The sequence below is a fragment of the Vicugna pacos genome, chromosome 8 (genome assembly GCF_048564905.1).
Source record: "Vicugna pacos chromosome 8, VicPac4, whole genome shotgun sequence".
In the NCBI taxonomy this organism is placed as follows: Eukaryota; Metazoa; Chordata; class Mammalia; order Artiodactyla; family Camelidae; genus Vicugna; species Vicugna pacos.
The window spans coordinates 69,907,676-69,921,377 of record NC_132994.1 but is presented as its reverse complement, the minus strand read 5'-3'; the positions used below and the strand labels follow the sequence as shown (position 1 = coordinate 69,921,377).

At 42.0% G+C, this 13,702-nt stretch overlaps 1 protein-coding gene across 8 annotated transcripts in view; it reads right to left on the bottom strand.

The window, feature by feature from the left end:
- ARID1B (AT-rich interaction domain 1B) overlaps positions 1–13,702 on the bottom strand; it is a 380,554-nt gene that overhangs the window by 61,622 nt on the left and 305,230 nt on the right. For all 8 annotated transcript variants that reach the window (XM_072966099.1, XM_072966096.1, XM_072966101.1 and 5 more), the window contains one exon: positions 7,606–7,785. In XM_072966099.1, the coding sequence (XP_072822200.1) occupies positions 7,606–7,785 (180 nt within the window). The remainder of the gene's footprint in view (positions 1–7,605; positions 7,786–13,702) is intronic.

Sequence of the window (13,702 nt, the reverse complement as noted above, 5' to 3'; positions counted from 1 at the left end):
ATGGACAGTTAGTTATATATTACCATAAACATATTTGTGAATTAGGGCTAAATATGCATTTATCTTATTGTTTAGCCAACAATGCTCACTTTTGATAGCCATCTACTATAATATTATTCTGTCGTGTTTACTGAGGTAGAATTTATATGCAATAGCAACCATATATGTCCTATAACCAGCAGCACAGTTGGGACAGGAAGAATTTCTATCATGACAAAGTTTTCATTTTGTGGTCAATTTCACTCCACGCCCGCCCAGGCAATCGCTGATCTGATTTCTGGTCCTACAGTTTGCCAACCCCGCGATGTCACAGAAACAGTCATACGGTATGTGGTCGTTGTGTCCGGCTCCTCTCACTCAGCACTGTGGTCCTGAAATCCATCTGTGATGCTGACACGTCGATAGCGGGTTCCCTTTCGTTGCTGAGTAGCGTTTCATCCTGTGGATGTTTGGGCTGTTTCTAGTTTCTAGCAATCATGAATAAAGCTGCTGACGTCTGCACACAGGTCTCTGTGTGGACACACATTTCATTTCTCCTGGTAAACTCTAGGGATGAGAGTGCTGGGTTGTATGTTAAGTGCATGTTTAACTTTATAAGAAACTCCACTAAAATATGCATGAGAGTTCTAACTGCTCTACATCCTGGATGTTGCCAATTTAAAAAAGACATTAGCCGTTCCAGTAGGTGTGTAGTGGGTATTTTTGTGGCTTTAATTTTCATTTCCCTAATGACGAATGATTTCGAGAGCATTTTTCATGTGTTTATTTGCTGGTTACCCTATTTAAGTAAGATCCTTGCTCTGCAAAAAAAAGTTGTATCTCAAAAAACCTTCCAGCTCTACCTGTCTACTCAGACCAGTCACACAATGTTGCTCTTTCAGGCACTGCTTTAGGAGGGAAACTGACTAATTAAGACCACAAATGCAGATTCAAAATGAAAGCAACCCACCCCATGTTGCATTAAATCCTACTATTTGTGGGAACAGAGATACTTTATCTTTTGAAATGACATATAAAGCACCATATTTTTCCTAGGTCAACATGCATTTTAAAAAGTGTTCAAAATGTGAAAGTAATATCATGTAAAGCTTGTAAGAGAGAAGGAAAGACCCACTACATTACAGTATGAGTTCAGTATTTCACTTTTGGTAGTTTTTTCCCATATGTCATAAAAATTAACTCCTTTAAAAATTTAATTATATAATGATGCAAGCTTAATGCAGAAAATACAGCATCACAAAGAGAGATAGACAAAAATGATCCTTAGTGTCACCTCCTGAAGATAATTCTTAAGCACTGAGTATTCAGAACAATAGCCCTCAAGCATCAAGGCAGGGTTGAGGAGGTGTGCCAGTGCCTCTGGAGCGCTCTGTCTTCATTCATTTAGGAAATAGTTCTTAAGGGCCTCTTACGTGCCAGCAGCTCTGTGCTAATCGCTGGGGATTCAGCTGTGAGCAAAGGCAGAGAGCTTACGTTCTGGTGGCAGGAGACATTCCAAGAAACAAATCTAGACAATGTCACGTGGTGCCAAATACTATGAAGGAAAGTAAAGCAGGCAGAACTTACACAGACTGGTGAGCGCAGGTGCCATGAGACGGAGACTGAGGAGCCACTTGGGAAGGGAGCCGGGGGCCTGCTGGCTGCCTCTCCGGGTAGTGGAAGTGGATCTTTGGAGAAGCCACCACCACCACGGCTGACATCACACACAGGCCCAGGGACACATGGCCACAGGCAGACGCTAGTATCTGACTTGAGGGCAGTGGGTGAAGAAGAGGGCACAGGCCCTCAAGGAGCAGGGGCGTAACCGTCTGTGCATGTGTGACCTTCACAAAGCTACCTGTCACTACAATGTTCAGTTTCTTCATGTGTAAAAAGGGACAAGATGATCTATGTCATGTGGTTGCTGTGGGGAAAATGATACCAGTAACCACAGCTGGACACTGACAACGGAGAGAATCTGTCAAGGAATAGACAGAAACTGTTCTCATATTAAGAAGACAACTTTCCAGTGAAATTACTTTTTTATTGTATAGTACATCATATGCCTAATTTTACTTTCAAGATGCACAGATATTCAAATTTATTTCTTGAACAAAGTATAAGAAAAAGTGAGCACTAAGAGAAAAAATGTAAAATCGTATTATCTCAATTCAATAGCCAAATTTGGCATAAAACAGTAAAACCCCTATGGTAAGAAATGAAGGGTTCTCAGAGCTGCTGTTGTCACCACTGCCTGAGCACCTGCGCCCTCCCCCGGCTCAGACCCTGCACACTCACATTGCCTGCATGGGAACGGCGCCCTCTGGAGGGACAGCTCTGCTCGGCCTCACCTGATGGCAGGTGAGGGAAGCCTTCTGAAAGGACCCTTGGTGCCTGCCACTCTTACAGATTTGAAAACTGTGACTCAGTAGGTCATTTCTTCTCAAACAAACATTTGAAAAAATGGCAGCGCTATGGAGTCCCAGGGAAAGGCACCTTGCTGAGATGTAAAGAGAAGCTGCATGTCCACGTGCTGCGTTTCTACACCACTGTATGTGACTGTCACGATCCAGACCCGCAGCACAAGCCTGCTGGCTAGCCACGCTGCACGAGGCGCTCGGTCCCTCAGTGAGGGAGTGGATGCTGGTGCTCTGCTGCTGCTGCTTTCAATTAGCAACGTCAAATAATTAGCTTCATACTCGATGAAATTAATGTTGCTGTATGTTTTTTCTTTTTCTTATTTTAAGTTGATTTGTATTCAAAATTTTCCTTACTGCTTTCCTAATTCCCAGGTTTTGATAAAATCATGATTATTATTGGTCTGTTAAGAGAAATTCATGCTTAAATCTTGCAACTTGAAGGCTAAATTTGAACATCAAGAGAAGACTGCATTAGCCACATTTTGCTATAAAACGATTACAATTTGTTTTATCTATTAGCAAGATAGAGACTTTGAATAACAAAGACTTACAGAATATGGAATTAATACTTTTGCCTAGCACTGTCCATTTAACCATAAAATAAAGGTAATAGGAGCAGTAAACATATCAAGTGCATTGCAACCAGTTTCCCAAAAAATGCGTGAAACTTAAGAGGGAGTGACCAGCCTTTGGAAAGCCAAAGAAAAAGATCTCCAATTTGTAGCACTGTCCACGGGGGTAAAAAACGAATCTATGTGGCAGACACATCTCATCTCTGTAGAAGAGCAGATGAATTTAGCTTAATTTAATAGTAACAGCGGAGACTGAAATCTTGGGTCATAGTGACACCAAGGTTGTCGTGGGCCTGTAAGGCACTCTCAAGTAGCTAGTGGGCTGCCAACTGGTGACGTTTCTATGTTGTTCCTCTTGAACTGAAACAGCTGTGAGATCATTAACGTGCAGTTCACTACTCTGGAACTGCATTCACTTCCACTCAGTATCATTTAAAGTTTGCCTTTACTGAATTTATGAGAAATATTTTAATGAATGAAGGAGAAGGAAGAGTTCCGATGGCATCTGATATGCTTTAGAGAAAAACACTTTAAACCCTTCTGAAAAGCACCTCTGGCCAAGTAATTTAGGAATAAGAGACTCACCTACTTGTAAGCTCCCTGCTTCCTAAGACACAAACTATAGAAATTAAGGCACAAAACCAAGGCTGAGTCATTGTACGACCTACATAGCTGTACGTGGTGGCCCAGACACTAACATACAAGGGACTGATAACTGGAGGGGCAACCAGGCTCAGAATTACTGTTAGTTGTCCAAGATAATACTCCTAATTCATAGCAAAGCTAAGGCAAGACCCTCCTGTTTTGCAATTAATGACAAGTATGAAAAAAAATCTGTGGACAGTTTGTGACAGACACTGTTCTAGAGAACACAAAAACAAGGAAGACAGTCCCTGTCCTTGGGAAATAGAAAATCTATGAAGATGAAATTGATTTCAGCTCCCTTTATCCCATGCAAATTCATGTATTAATAATTAACATGTCAATTACATAATTCCTTTCTATTTATTAGCCCAAGTCCCCATGGCCGTCTCTACTTGCAAACACTTTGTAAGGGTAGTTATTTTACATGTGCTTGCTTGAAGGTAGGAAAATACTATTTCGTAAAATATACTGCAATTAAACATTTTTACACATTTAAATTGGCTTCATCCCATCTGTATATTAAATAATTCAGATTTACAGTATTAATACACATTTCTGAAAATTTTCCTCTTAACATAAATTTTTTCCTTAATCTCTGGTGTTTTGATGTATTTCCAAGCCTGTATTCCCCAAATGTTCCTTGCTCCTTGAAGGCAAGTAGTTTGTCTTTTGTTCCCCCAGTGGCTCACTGAATGAAGGGACCAGTGAGGAAAGGGTATAGCTGAGGCATGGGAAATGACACACCAGTGACTCTGTGAGTGGCCTCTGAAGCCTCCCTCGGTTTGAACTCTGGCTCTGCACTTCCCAGCTGTGGGATTTGTTAAGTAATCTACTTAACCTGCTTATTTGTAAAATGGGATAACGTCGCGGGCTTCCCATTAATTAAGAAAACGGGTAAGTCTGCCTGAATTTGAATCCCAGCATGACCACTGTACACCCTGGGTGAAGGTGCTGACCTGGTATGAGCCTCAGTTTCTTTGTCCGTGAAGTGGAGTCATAATGGCACCTGCCACACAGCACTCTGAGAGGATTAAATGAGTTCGTATATGAAAAGCACTACGACCAGGACCCAGGACCCAGGACCCAGGACCCAGGCAGTGTTGAATCAACGTTGGTTGTTATTTATGAGTAATTTTGGAGAAGCTACTCCTGACCACAGAAAGGTTCATGAAAGGAGATTATAAAATATTTTCCCCCGAGATCTCTTAGAAACCAAATTAACCAGAAGAAAGCCATCTAGTTGGTAACCGACATAGAAGATGAGACTAACGACTCTGGGTCACCGCACAAGTGACTCTTTCCAGAGACATTACAACGTATAACATGAAGACATAAGCTGAATATTTTATGACTAATTTGAGTAAGTTAATTAAGAGAAAGAAAGAAAACTTCATTTGGGTCGCTGTTTAAAAGGATCAACCAAGAGAGAAACGTAAAAGTAAGAACATTTATTGACTTGAGCGATACAGGTTACGGGCGCTATTTCCTGTCACTGAGAGCTTGCTGAGGAGCGGAGACTCCCCGGAGGAAAGCAGACACGGACCTCGGGGCACCGGGTACTGGCCTTCAGCACAGGGCACTAGTCAAGGGGCCAGGAGGGCCACCAGCGTGGACTGTGTGGAGATGTCACCTGGGGCGGGCACTGCAGAGAACACGAATGTGCAGGCACTTTTTTCAAAGTTAGAAAGTGCCGTGTATAGAAATCATCCTTATTTAAATGGTCTCTAATACCAACCTAAACTCAGTATTTATGTCTTAAAAAAACCTAAAACAAAAACCTTCTTGACATCATAACTAAAATGTTCTGCGGTGGATCCAGCGGGCTGCACTAATGTAAAAGGCCCTGCAGTTGAAGCAAAATTTAGACTCACAGAACATTTGCATTGGAAGCAACTTCCAAGGTAACGCAATCTAATGTTCTCATTTTCTACAGGAAAAGCAAATCCCAGAGAGTAAGCCATCTTCCAAGGACACACAAGTTTGGGTGAGAGCCCTCACAGGTTCACCGCTCTTAAATCAAGAATCCTAATGTTCAACAGATCCAGAAAACTGAGGGTTTTATTCAGAAAATAAATCCATTGTATAGAAATTAGCTTTTGGGTTACTAACTACTAAAGCTAAGTGCTCACCAGATAGTCCAAGGCTCTATCTTCCCTTACTTGAGAGCAGCACAGGATGAGGCTGCAGGAGTGAATTATTTAAGAGTAGAGAGACCACTTCTGAAGATTACATGGAGCCCTTGAGAGCGCTTGTGGTGCAGCCCAGGCCTCTGCCACCCCCAGTTCTCAGAACAAAGCTCTGACCTTCTCTCCAGTTATGTTACAAGTGAAAGTCCCCATCTTCTGCACACATCACAACTTACAAATTGCTTTTCCAACTTTCACTCCACTTTTTTCTTTTCCCGACAGCCAAAGACCCCAGTTTTGAAGACACCCACCAGGCGGGTGCCGCAGGCAGGTGGCGCCCCCACAGCTCAGTGACTCACGCCCGCCTTAGCTCAGCAGCAAACTCTGCAGGTCACAGCTACCTGGGGCCGACAGGGGACAGAGCAGATTCTTCTCTTCCTGTCACTGGGACTCAAATTCCTAGAGCTTATTGTTATTAATAACACAGAAATCCACTTACAACATGGTATGAAGGGAATCAAGCAAAACTCACATCTATATCCCCTCTGACCACGTGCACTGCTGATTAGAGGCAGGAAGGGGCCATGGAAAAACTTTGCTTTGGGTGTTTTAACACCATTTTGCTAACAACAGAAATACCTGGAATGTAAAATAATAGAGCAATGTAAGGGAAGCAGGTGATGCTACATGGACAGTACTGAAGATGCTTAAAAGAGGTCTTCAAAAAACAAGGCAATTTTCAAATGGTGAAGTAAAGAAAGCTTTCCTGAGAAAGAGCAGGTAAAAGCTGAGCAGGTGCCTGGCCTCCTCAAAGAATCATCTGGTCTTGCAGGTGCTTACTCGACGGCTGGAGAGGCTCAGAGAGCCTCCACACAGCATGTTTTCCCGACGGACACAAACACTCTTGGAAATTCTAGGGCTTTATTAAGTCAGGAGACCCGGCTCTGCTGTGGAGGCGGTGAACATTTCATTTCAACACAGTTTCCTGGTGAGCATCGTGTTCACTTGGAATGTTCCTGGTACTTTCAGAAGTGAGGAAACTCTGGGAATTGTGCCAGATTATCTCATTCTCTCTAAATTATCCATTAATGTCTAATTTAAATAAATAGAAAGAAGGTGCTAAATTCAAATGCCTTACTGCCAAAAACGACTTAAAAAAATATATGTATCAGGTTAAAAACCCTGATAAAAGGATTCTGCATGTATAAGACAAAACAGACGTCAACTTCCAGGAAGGCAGAAGGCAGATGGTGCATTTTGGGCACAGTTCCACTTATTTTTCTACCTTTGCCTTATCTTCCTTTTTAAAAATATGTGTCCATTTCACACTTTGTCCTAAGAGCAGAATGGTAATGACTGTGACAAATCAGAACCACTTTCTACCTGGTAAGAGCACTTTGGAGACAGACGGGGAGAGCCTGTACTGGGGTGACATCCTCCTGAGTAGGGGGCACACTGTTATAAAGATAATTACAGAGAGGGAGGAGCCAAACCAGAATTCATGATGCAACCTAAGTTTTAAATATGAAACTTTTTGAGGACAAGGTTTGTGACATTTTCTCAACAAGCATTTAGAGCTCCATCCCAGAGACAAGGGTTTACTCCTTTATTATTAATAACACATGTATGAAGAGCACTTACCGCAGCGTCTGATGCATGAATACTTAATGAACAGTTGCTATAATTATTCTTCCCATCACTATGGGCAACTGAAGGACTGTGGGTTTGCATTAACCTCACAAATCTGTCAGGTAACAAATAACGGGATCTTAAAAGATGTTTATACTGTTAAGATCTTGAAGGACTAACATTAACAAAACTTCTACAACCTACTGCAGTGCATTTTGGAGAAACTTTTCTTACCTTGTGGTCCATACTGGCTCATCTGTGCGCCGTAGGTCCCGCTTGAGCTACTCTGCTGAAAGCTGCTGATTCCAGGATGCACCTGGCCTCCAGGAGAGGGATGAGGCGACATGGACGGTCCTGTCTGTTGAGGTCCGTACTGAGACATCTGCGGGTTCCTTTGTGTGCCTGCCATAAAACCTAAGTGGGAAATAATCGGAAATATATAAATGCAGGGGACAAAAGTGGGCATGGAATTGAGTGGAAGGTGGATGGGAAAAAACTGATGCTGCAGGATTCCTCTAAAGAGCATCTAAAGACATTGCACCCCTAGTGTGCAGGGTGTGCAGGGCCCCAGGGGCCACCCTAGTCCCAACCCTGAACTGTCATCAGAGTTCCTGGGAACCTAGAGGATTGTGGACTTGAACTAGGGAAAGGAGGACAGGGAGAAAAGGCAAGTAACCTTAACCTCTCTTGACCTCCACTCCTGCCAGGCTGGACATGTTGTGCACACCTCTCAGAGCCTCTGCCCACTTCCTGATCTCTGGGGTGCATGTACTCAGTCACTCAAACACTCCACCCCTCTCTTAAGCTCCGGCCGGCACCCAGCTCTCCCCGGCACGTAACTACTTCTCTCCCCTCTGCTCTCCCAGAGCCACACCTGTTCACCCCGACTCCTGCATGCTGAAGACTTACTAGCTCATACTAGCCCTCGGGGGTGAGCTGTGAGTAAAAGGAGGGTCTGAAGTGTAACCTGCTATTCCAGAACAGACTCTGACTTCCTCCCGTGAAGTTCTGCCTGCGGTCTCCCCAGCTCCACCAAGGGCACCACCACTCACCCCAGGGCAACACCCATGATCCCTCCCCGACTGCCCAGGGTGCGATGGAGCCATCGGCTCCTGAAACGGATCTCAGGTCGGTCTTCTCCACTTCCTCGTCTACAAAAGCCTCGCCCAGCTACCGTCCTCTCTCCCCACCGCTAGCTCACCCCTCTCTCCTGTTCTGCACCTTTTGGTTCACTTTCACAAAGCTGCCAGAATGATCGCTCAGGAATAAAAAAGGAAGTTAGAGTATATCTTCTCTGCATAAAACACCCCCAGGGGTCTCATTGGATCTGGGAACAAAATGCAAACATCTGACTATGACCTACAGGCTCGTCCGTGGTCTGGGGTTGCCTTTCTCACTTTAACCCCACTTCCTGTAGTTTTCGCTCCTTCTCACTATCTTGTACGTCCACTGGCCTTCTCATGGTTCTTAAAGGATAACTTCAAGCTCTTGCCCTTGACAAAACCTACTGTCTCCTATCCCCCTTCTGAGAATGTTCTACTGCTGCTGGTTCCTTCCCGTTCTCCAGGCCCGCCCGCCCGCCCTGACGCGGCACCACTCCTTGACTTTCTCATTCATTTTCCCTCAAAGTGCTCTTTGTAACCTGTAATCATCTTACTCTGTTTCTGACTCACTTAACCTCTCTGTTTCCCACTAAAACATAAGCCCCATGAAGGCAAGATCACGTCTATGTTCCCGGCTGCATTCTCAGTGCCATGCAGGGCGTCTGGCAAGTGACAGGTGTCAGAAACTACTTACTGAGTGAATGAGTATTAAATTCCTCATGAACTCAGAGTGTTGAGCACAACACAGTAGGTGCATAGCAGGTAGTTGTCCAAATGGGTAAAGAAAATACATTTTTAAATTATGCACTATGTCATCCGGGTACCTCCCCATCATCAGTAGTTCAGCCAAATATAAGTAAGTATGCAGAAGGAACTCTAAAACACTCATTTAGACAAGGAATACCCCAAGACAAGTATCTTAGGAAAAGATAATTCATCAAACCAGCAAACTAAGAGCAGTTTGAAGAACAACTCCCAGAGCCCAGGAGTGAGAGCTGATGAGAGCTCATGTGCGTCAGGTGAAGGCTCTGGCTTCTGCAGGAGGAGAGCCGAGAACAGTAGCTCCTACAGAGCCTCCTAAGGCAGCCGGAGGGGACGATCGTGCCTGGATCCCACATGGTCAGCTTGAGTTTAGGGTGTTAAATGGAGAAGGGTATTTACAAAGGTCACGGTTTACACTTCAGTAAGGAAAAAAAAAGATCTATTAACAGTGCTTCTGTCTGAAGAGAGAGACATAAAATAGAAGTAGAGCTCTTCCTTTTTATTCTATTTCATTTATTTATAAAGATAAGTCTTGTGAAATTGGGCTCAACTGGCAGCTCCCAGATATAAATCATCATAGAAAATATGTTTGCTTTTTTAAATCTGAAAACAAACAGAAATCAGAGTGCTAAAATTACTATAAATGATTGCATCTTAAGATGTAACATGAAATATTTATCTAAGCTTTACTGTGAAATTCTCAAGAGTTTCACATAGAGTTGTTTAATAAAAGACGTGTTTAAATTTCATACAGATTGTATAAGTTTTCCTTCCTTTTTTTCTTTTGGACAGTGACTGCTTTCTTCTTCATTAGTTAAGGAAAATAATACGCATCCTTTTTTTAAGCATTAAATTTCACTTCAACCATGAAAGTGTCCACGCCGAAGGATCTAGAACCTCTGATAACACACTACATCCTTAACTGAGTATTGCCTCTGGGACACTTACTACAGGCTTAAGGTTTGTTCAGATGACTTTTAAGAATTCTTATCTGGACAAGTTACTTTTTTATTTCTGACTCTTTACTCAGTCCTTAATACACACACACACACACACACACACACACACTTGAACTATCCACTTGAACTATCTCACTCATCACTGGAATTTTACAGAAAATCAACTTTATGAAAAGGCTCCAAAAGAGGTGGAATGTTAAAGCTAATCCCAATGGAATGTGTCACAGCATCAAACTCCACAACTTAGAGACAAGCTTCTATGGAGTATGGAATCCACTTCCTTCCACAGAAATTAAAATCGGAAAGCTAATTTCTTTTCTCTGTATGCTTTTGCAGTGGCACCACTTACAAGAGTTCCCTGAAATCTTGTTTTATATTTTTGGTGAGATTCATCCCTTTCCATGTAATCCCCAAGACAATGAAAGGAGATGACATAACTTCCCTGACTCTTTTTATGAGCTATAATCATCTAATGGCGGTCAACCGGGAATAGAAGGCCTGGATTACAGTCTTGTTTGTGTCACTGGCTCAGAATCCAGCACGGGAGACTGATATGTAAATAAATATACTGCAGTGTGTGTATTGACCAAACCAGCTGTGTGACCTTAGGTGAATCATAATTTATCTGAGCCTCAATTCCCTCATCTTAAAATGAACATGAGGCTCCTATAAGATTAAGTGAGACAGCATATGAAAGTGTTATGTAATCTGAAATGTATCTGATATACAAAAATAAGAGATTATGACGGTATTTTTCTAGTTTATAAACCACAATCCTATGGAAGTTTGTTCCTTCAGTCTGATTAACGCTGGCAGAGGCCACACAGTCTCAGCAGGAAAGCGGTACAATCTGACTTGCATTTTTGAAAACTAATTCTACTGTAATAAGCAGCATGAAAAAAAGGACTGAAGGAGAGTAAGGCTAAAAGTCAGAAGACTAGTTAGGAGGTAGGTAAAGAGGTACATAATATGTAACCACAGTTAAATGCCAGCAGTGATGCTACTTAAAAAAAAAAAGCTTCCATTATGGATATAACCATATTTTTAAAAGGTTAATGAACATTATCATAATCTAAACAAACTGATGAAAATTAGCAGACATTGACAAAAAAAATTCTACTTTTCATTCTAAAGATAGAAACTCTGCATGTCTATTATTTGTTTCCTCATCCATTAAATAAGGACCATTGTATCTCTCTCATAGTGTTGCTGTGGGGATTGAATGAAATAATATGTAAAAAATTTATAGTAGTACCTGGCACACAGCAAGCTCTCAATACTTATTAGCTATTACTATTATAATATATTCAAAAAAGGGAAGCAAGAGAGGTAACATGGTGTGACAGCAAGGGAACTGAGCTAGGATGCTAGTCGTGGGCTTCCATGTTTGCTGTGCAGAACACAGCAATTAACCTGACCTTTTTGGCCTCAGTTTCCTTACCTGTTAAATGGGGAGACATGCAATACTTGTAGCAGTACTTCCAGCTCAAGTTCTCTATGATTCTGGCTTAAACTTTATTTTTTTGGAAAAATCTAATTCAAGTCTGTAATCTGTAAGTATATTTATTTGAGGGTAGTCTTCATTTTGTTTTATTTTAACCTTTATTCTGGATGAAATAAATATTAAAATGCTTCCAAAAAAATCAAACTTCAACCAAGAATTTTCTATTTATGGTAACATATTTATTTGATTGTATCTTGCTTCCTTTAGAAAGTTATTATAAAATGGCAGCTTGTAATATAGCTTATGAATAGAAAAAATGACAGCTGAGAGAATGAAGCTGCTTTTTAAAAAGTTGTGAAATTGTTCTAGTTACAAGCCATCTGAGTTTTAGAAAACCAAGCTATCTGGTAAGGAAAATTTAGAAAGTGCAAAATGAATTTCCTACATATTACAAATACTAGATGCATTATGGAATTATATGCTAGGTAAATAATCTAACATGGAAAATTCAAACCTTGGAAAAAGTACTAATTTAGATAATTATTATTTACATTATACAAAAGGACTTACTGAAAACTCTTAGAAACTGGATGAAAATATGATTTATTCATTTCATTCATAACATAAATCCACAGGTTTATATAAATGGATTTACGATTTTTGAGTCCTTCATTACACGTGTATGCAAATCACAAATACTTGTACGACCAAACTCCGAATGAAGAGGCACAAGCTATGTTCTCAGAGAACAGGTAACAGTAATGTGAAACAGATACAAATTGCACCTGTTGGGAATCAGATGTGGGTTACAAGCTGCCACCACCAACCACTGTGCGGACCCACAGGTTCTCTTGTAGGAAACAGTGAATGCATTTCCTGTCCTGGCTTATAAGATCGTCCTGAGAGTCAAGTAAGAAAAACCTATGTGAATGTGTTTTTCTAAACTGGAAAACACCATGACAACACTAAACAAAGGCTTTGCTATTGCCTTTTGAGTGATGCCGTAAAGCCCTTCTTCCTCCACTGTGTGAGTTCCTAACTAAGCTATCATACTGGTAACTCAATCCACAATAATGATACACAAATCTTCTACCAGCATGCCCCAATTTTACCCTGGCATTAATGGATCTGTGGGAAGAATAAGAGCGCATTAAAAAAAAAAGAGTAAAAGATGTGATGCTTGTCCTTGAAGGATCACAATTTTAGTTGAGTAGAAAATAAAACCTATCAACAGGGAAAAACGATAAACTAAAATGACAAAGCCCCTGAAGCAGGTGCGGGCCGGGTGCTAGGTGCTAGGGATGTGAGCCATGAGCAAAGCAGGATCCGCCCTCCTGGCCCTCACAGTGTAGTGGCAGGACAGCCACCCTGAACAGAGCCAGGAGGAAGTGTGATGAGCACAAGAAAGCAGAAGTACAGGGCTATGAAGATGGCAGGGAAGACCCAATTTAGCCCGGGGACGAGGAGGGTTTCCCTGAACAAATCCTCTTTAAGCTGAGACCTCAGCTGGAGGTGGGAAGGATGCAAGGAAATCTAACCGCATCCGACTGGGACGAAAGCATGTCTGACTAGCAAAATGCCCGTCTCACTGTGTGCTCTTGGCAGCTACAGTCCCTGCATTCGGCCGAATCCTAGGGGCCACGGGCGCCCTTTCACTTGGTCAGGGCTTGTCAATGGTTACTTTGATATTTACCATCCCTTTCTTGAATTCTGCCCCCAACCCCGCTGCTAAACGTAAACAAATCACAGGAAGAGGCAGCATCACCTCCCACAACGGCTGCCTTCTCACCTACAGACACCCACACGTCCAAGGCCCACCCTTAGGGATCTTCCTCCTTTCAGAGGAAGGAACCCTTTTCCTTGAATCCAAGGCCAGGGCCTTCACTTTATGCCCTGAATGCCATCCTTTCTATCCCTCCAGGGACGTTCAAAAATGCTTGTTAAAAAACTAGTCACTGACTCTTGACTGCTTAACAGAATGAAGGCAAACTGTTGTGGTGTGTATTTATATATATATAAGATATATATATATTACACATATAATATATATATATATAATACTA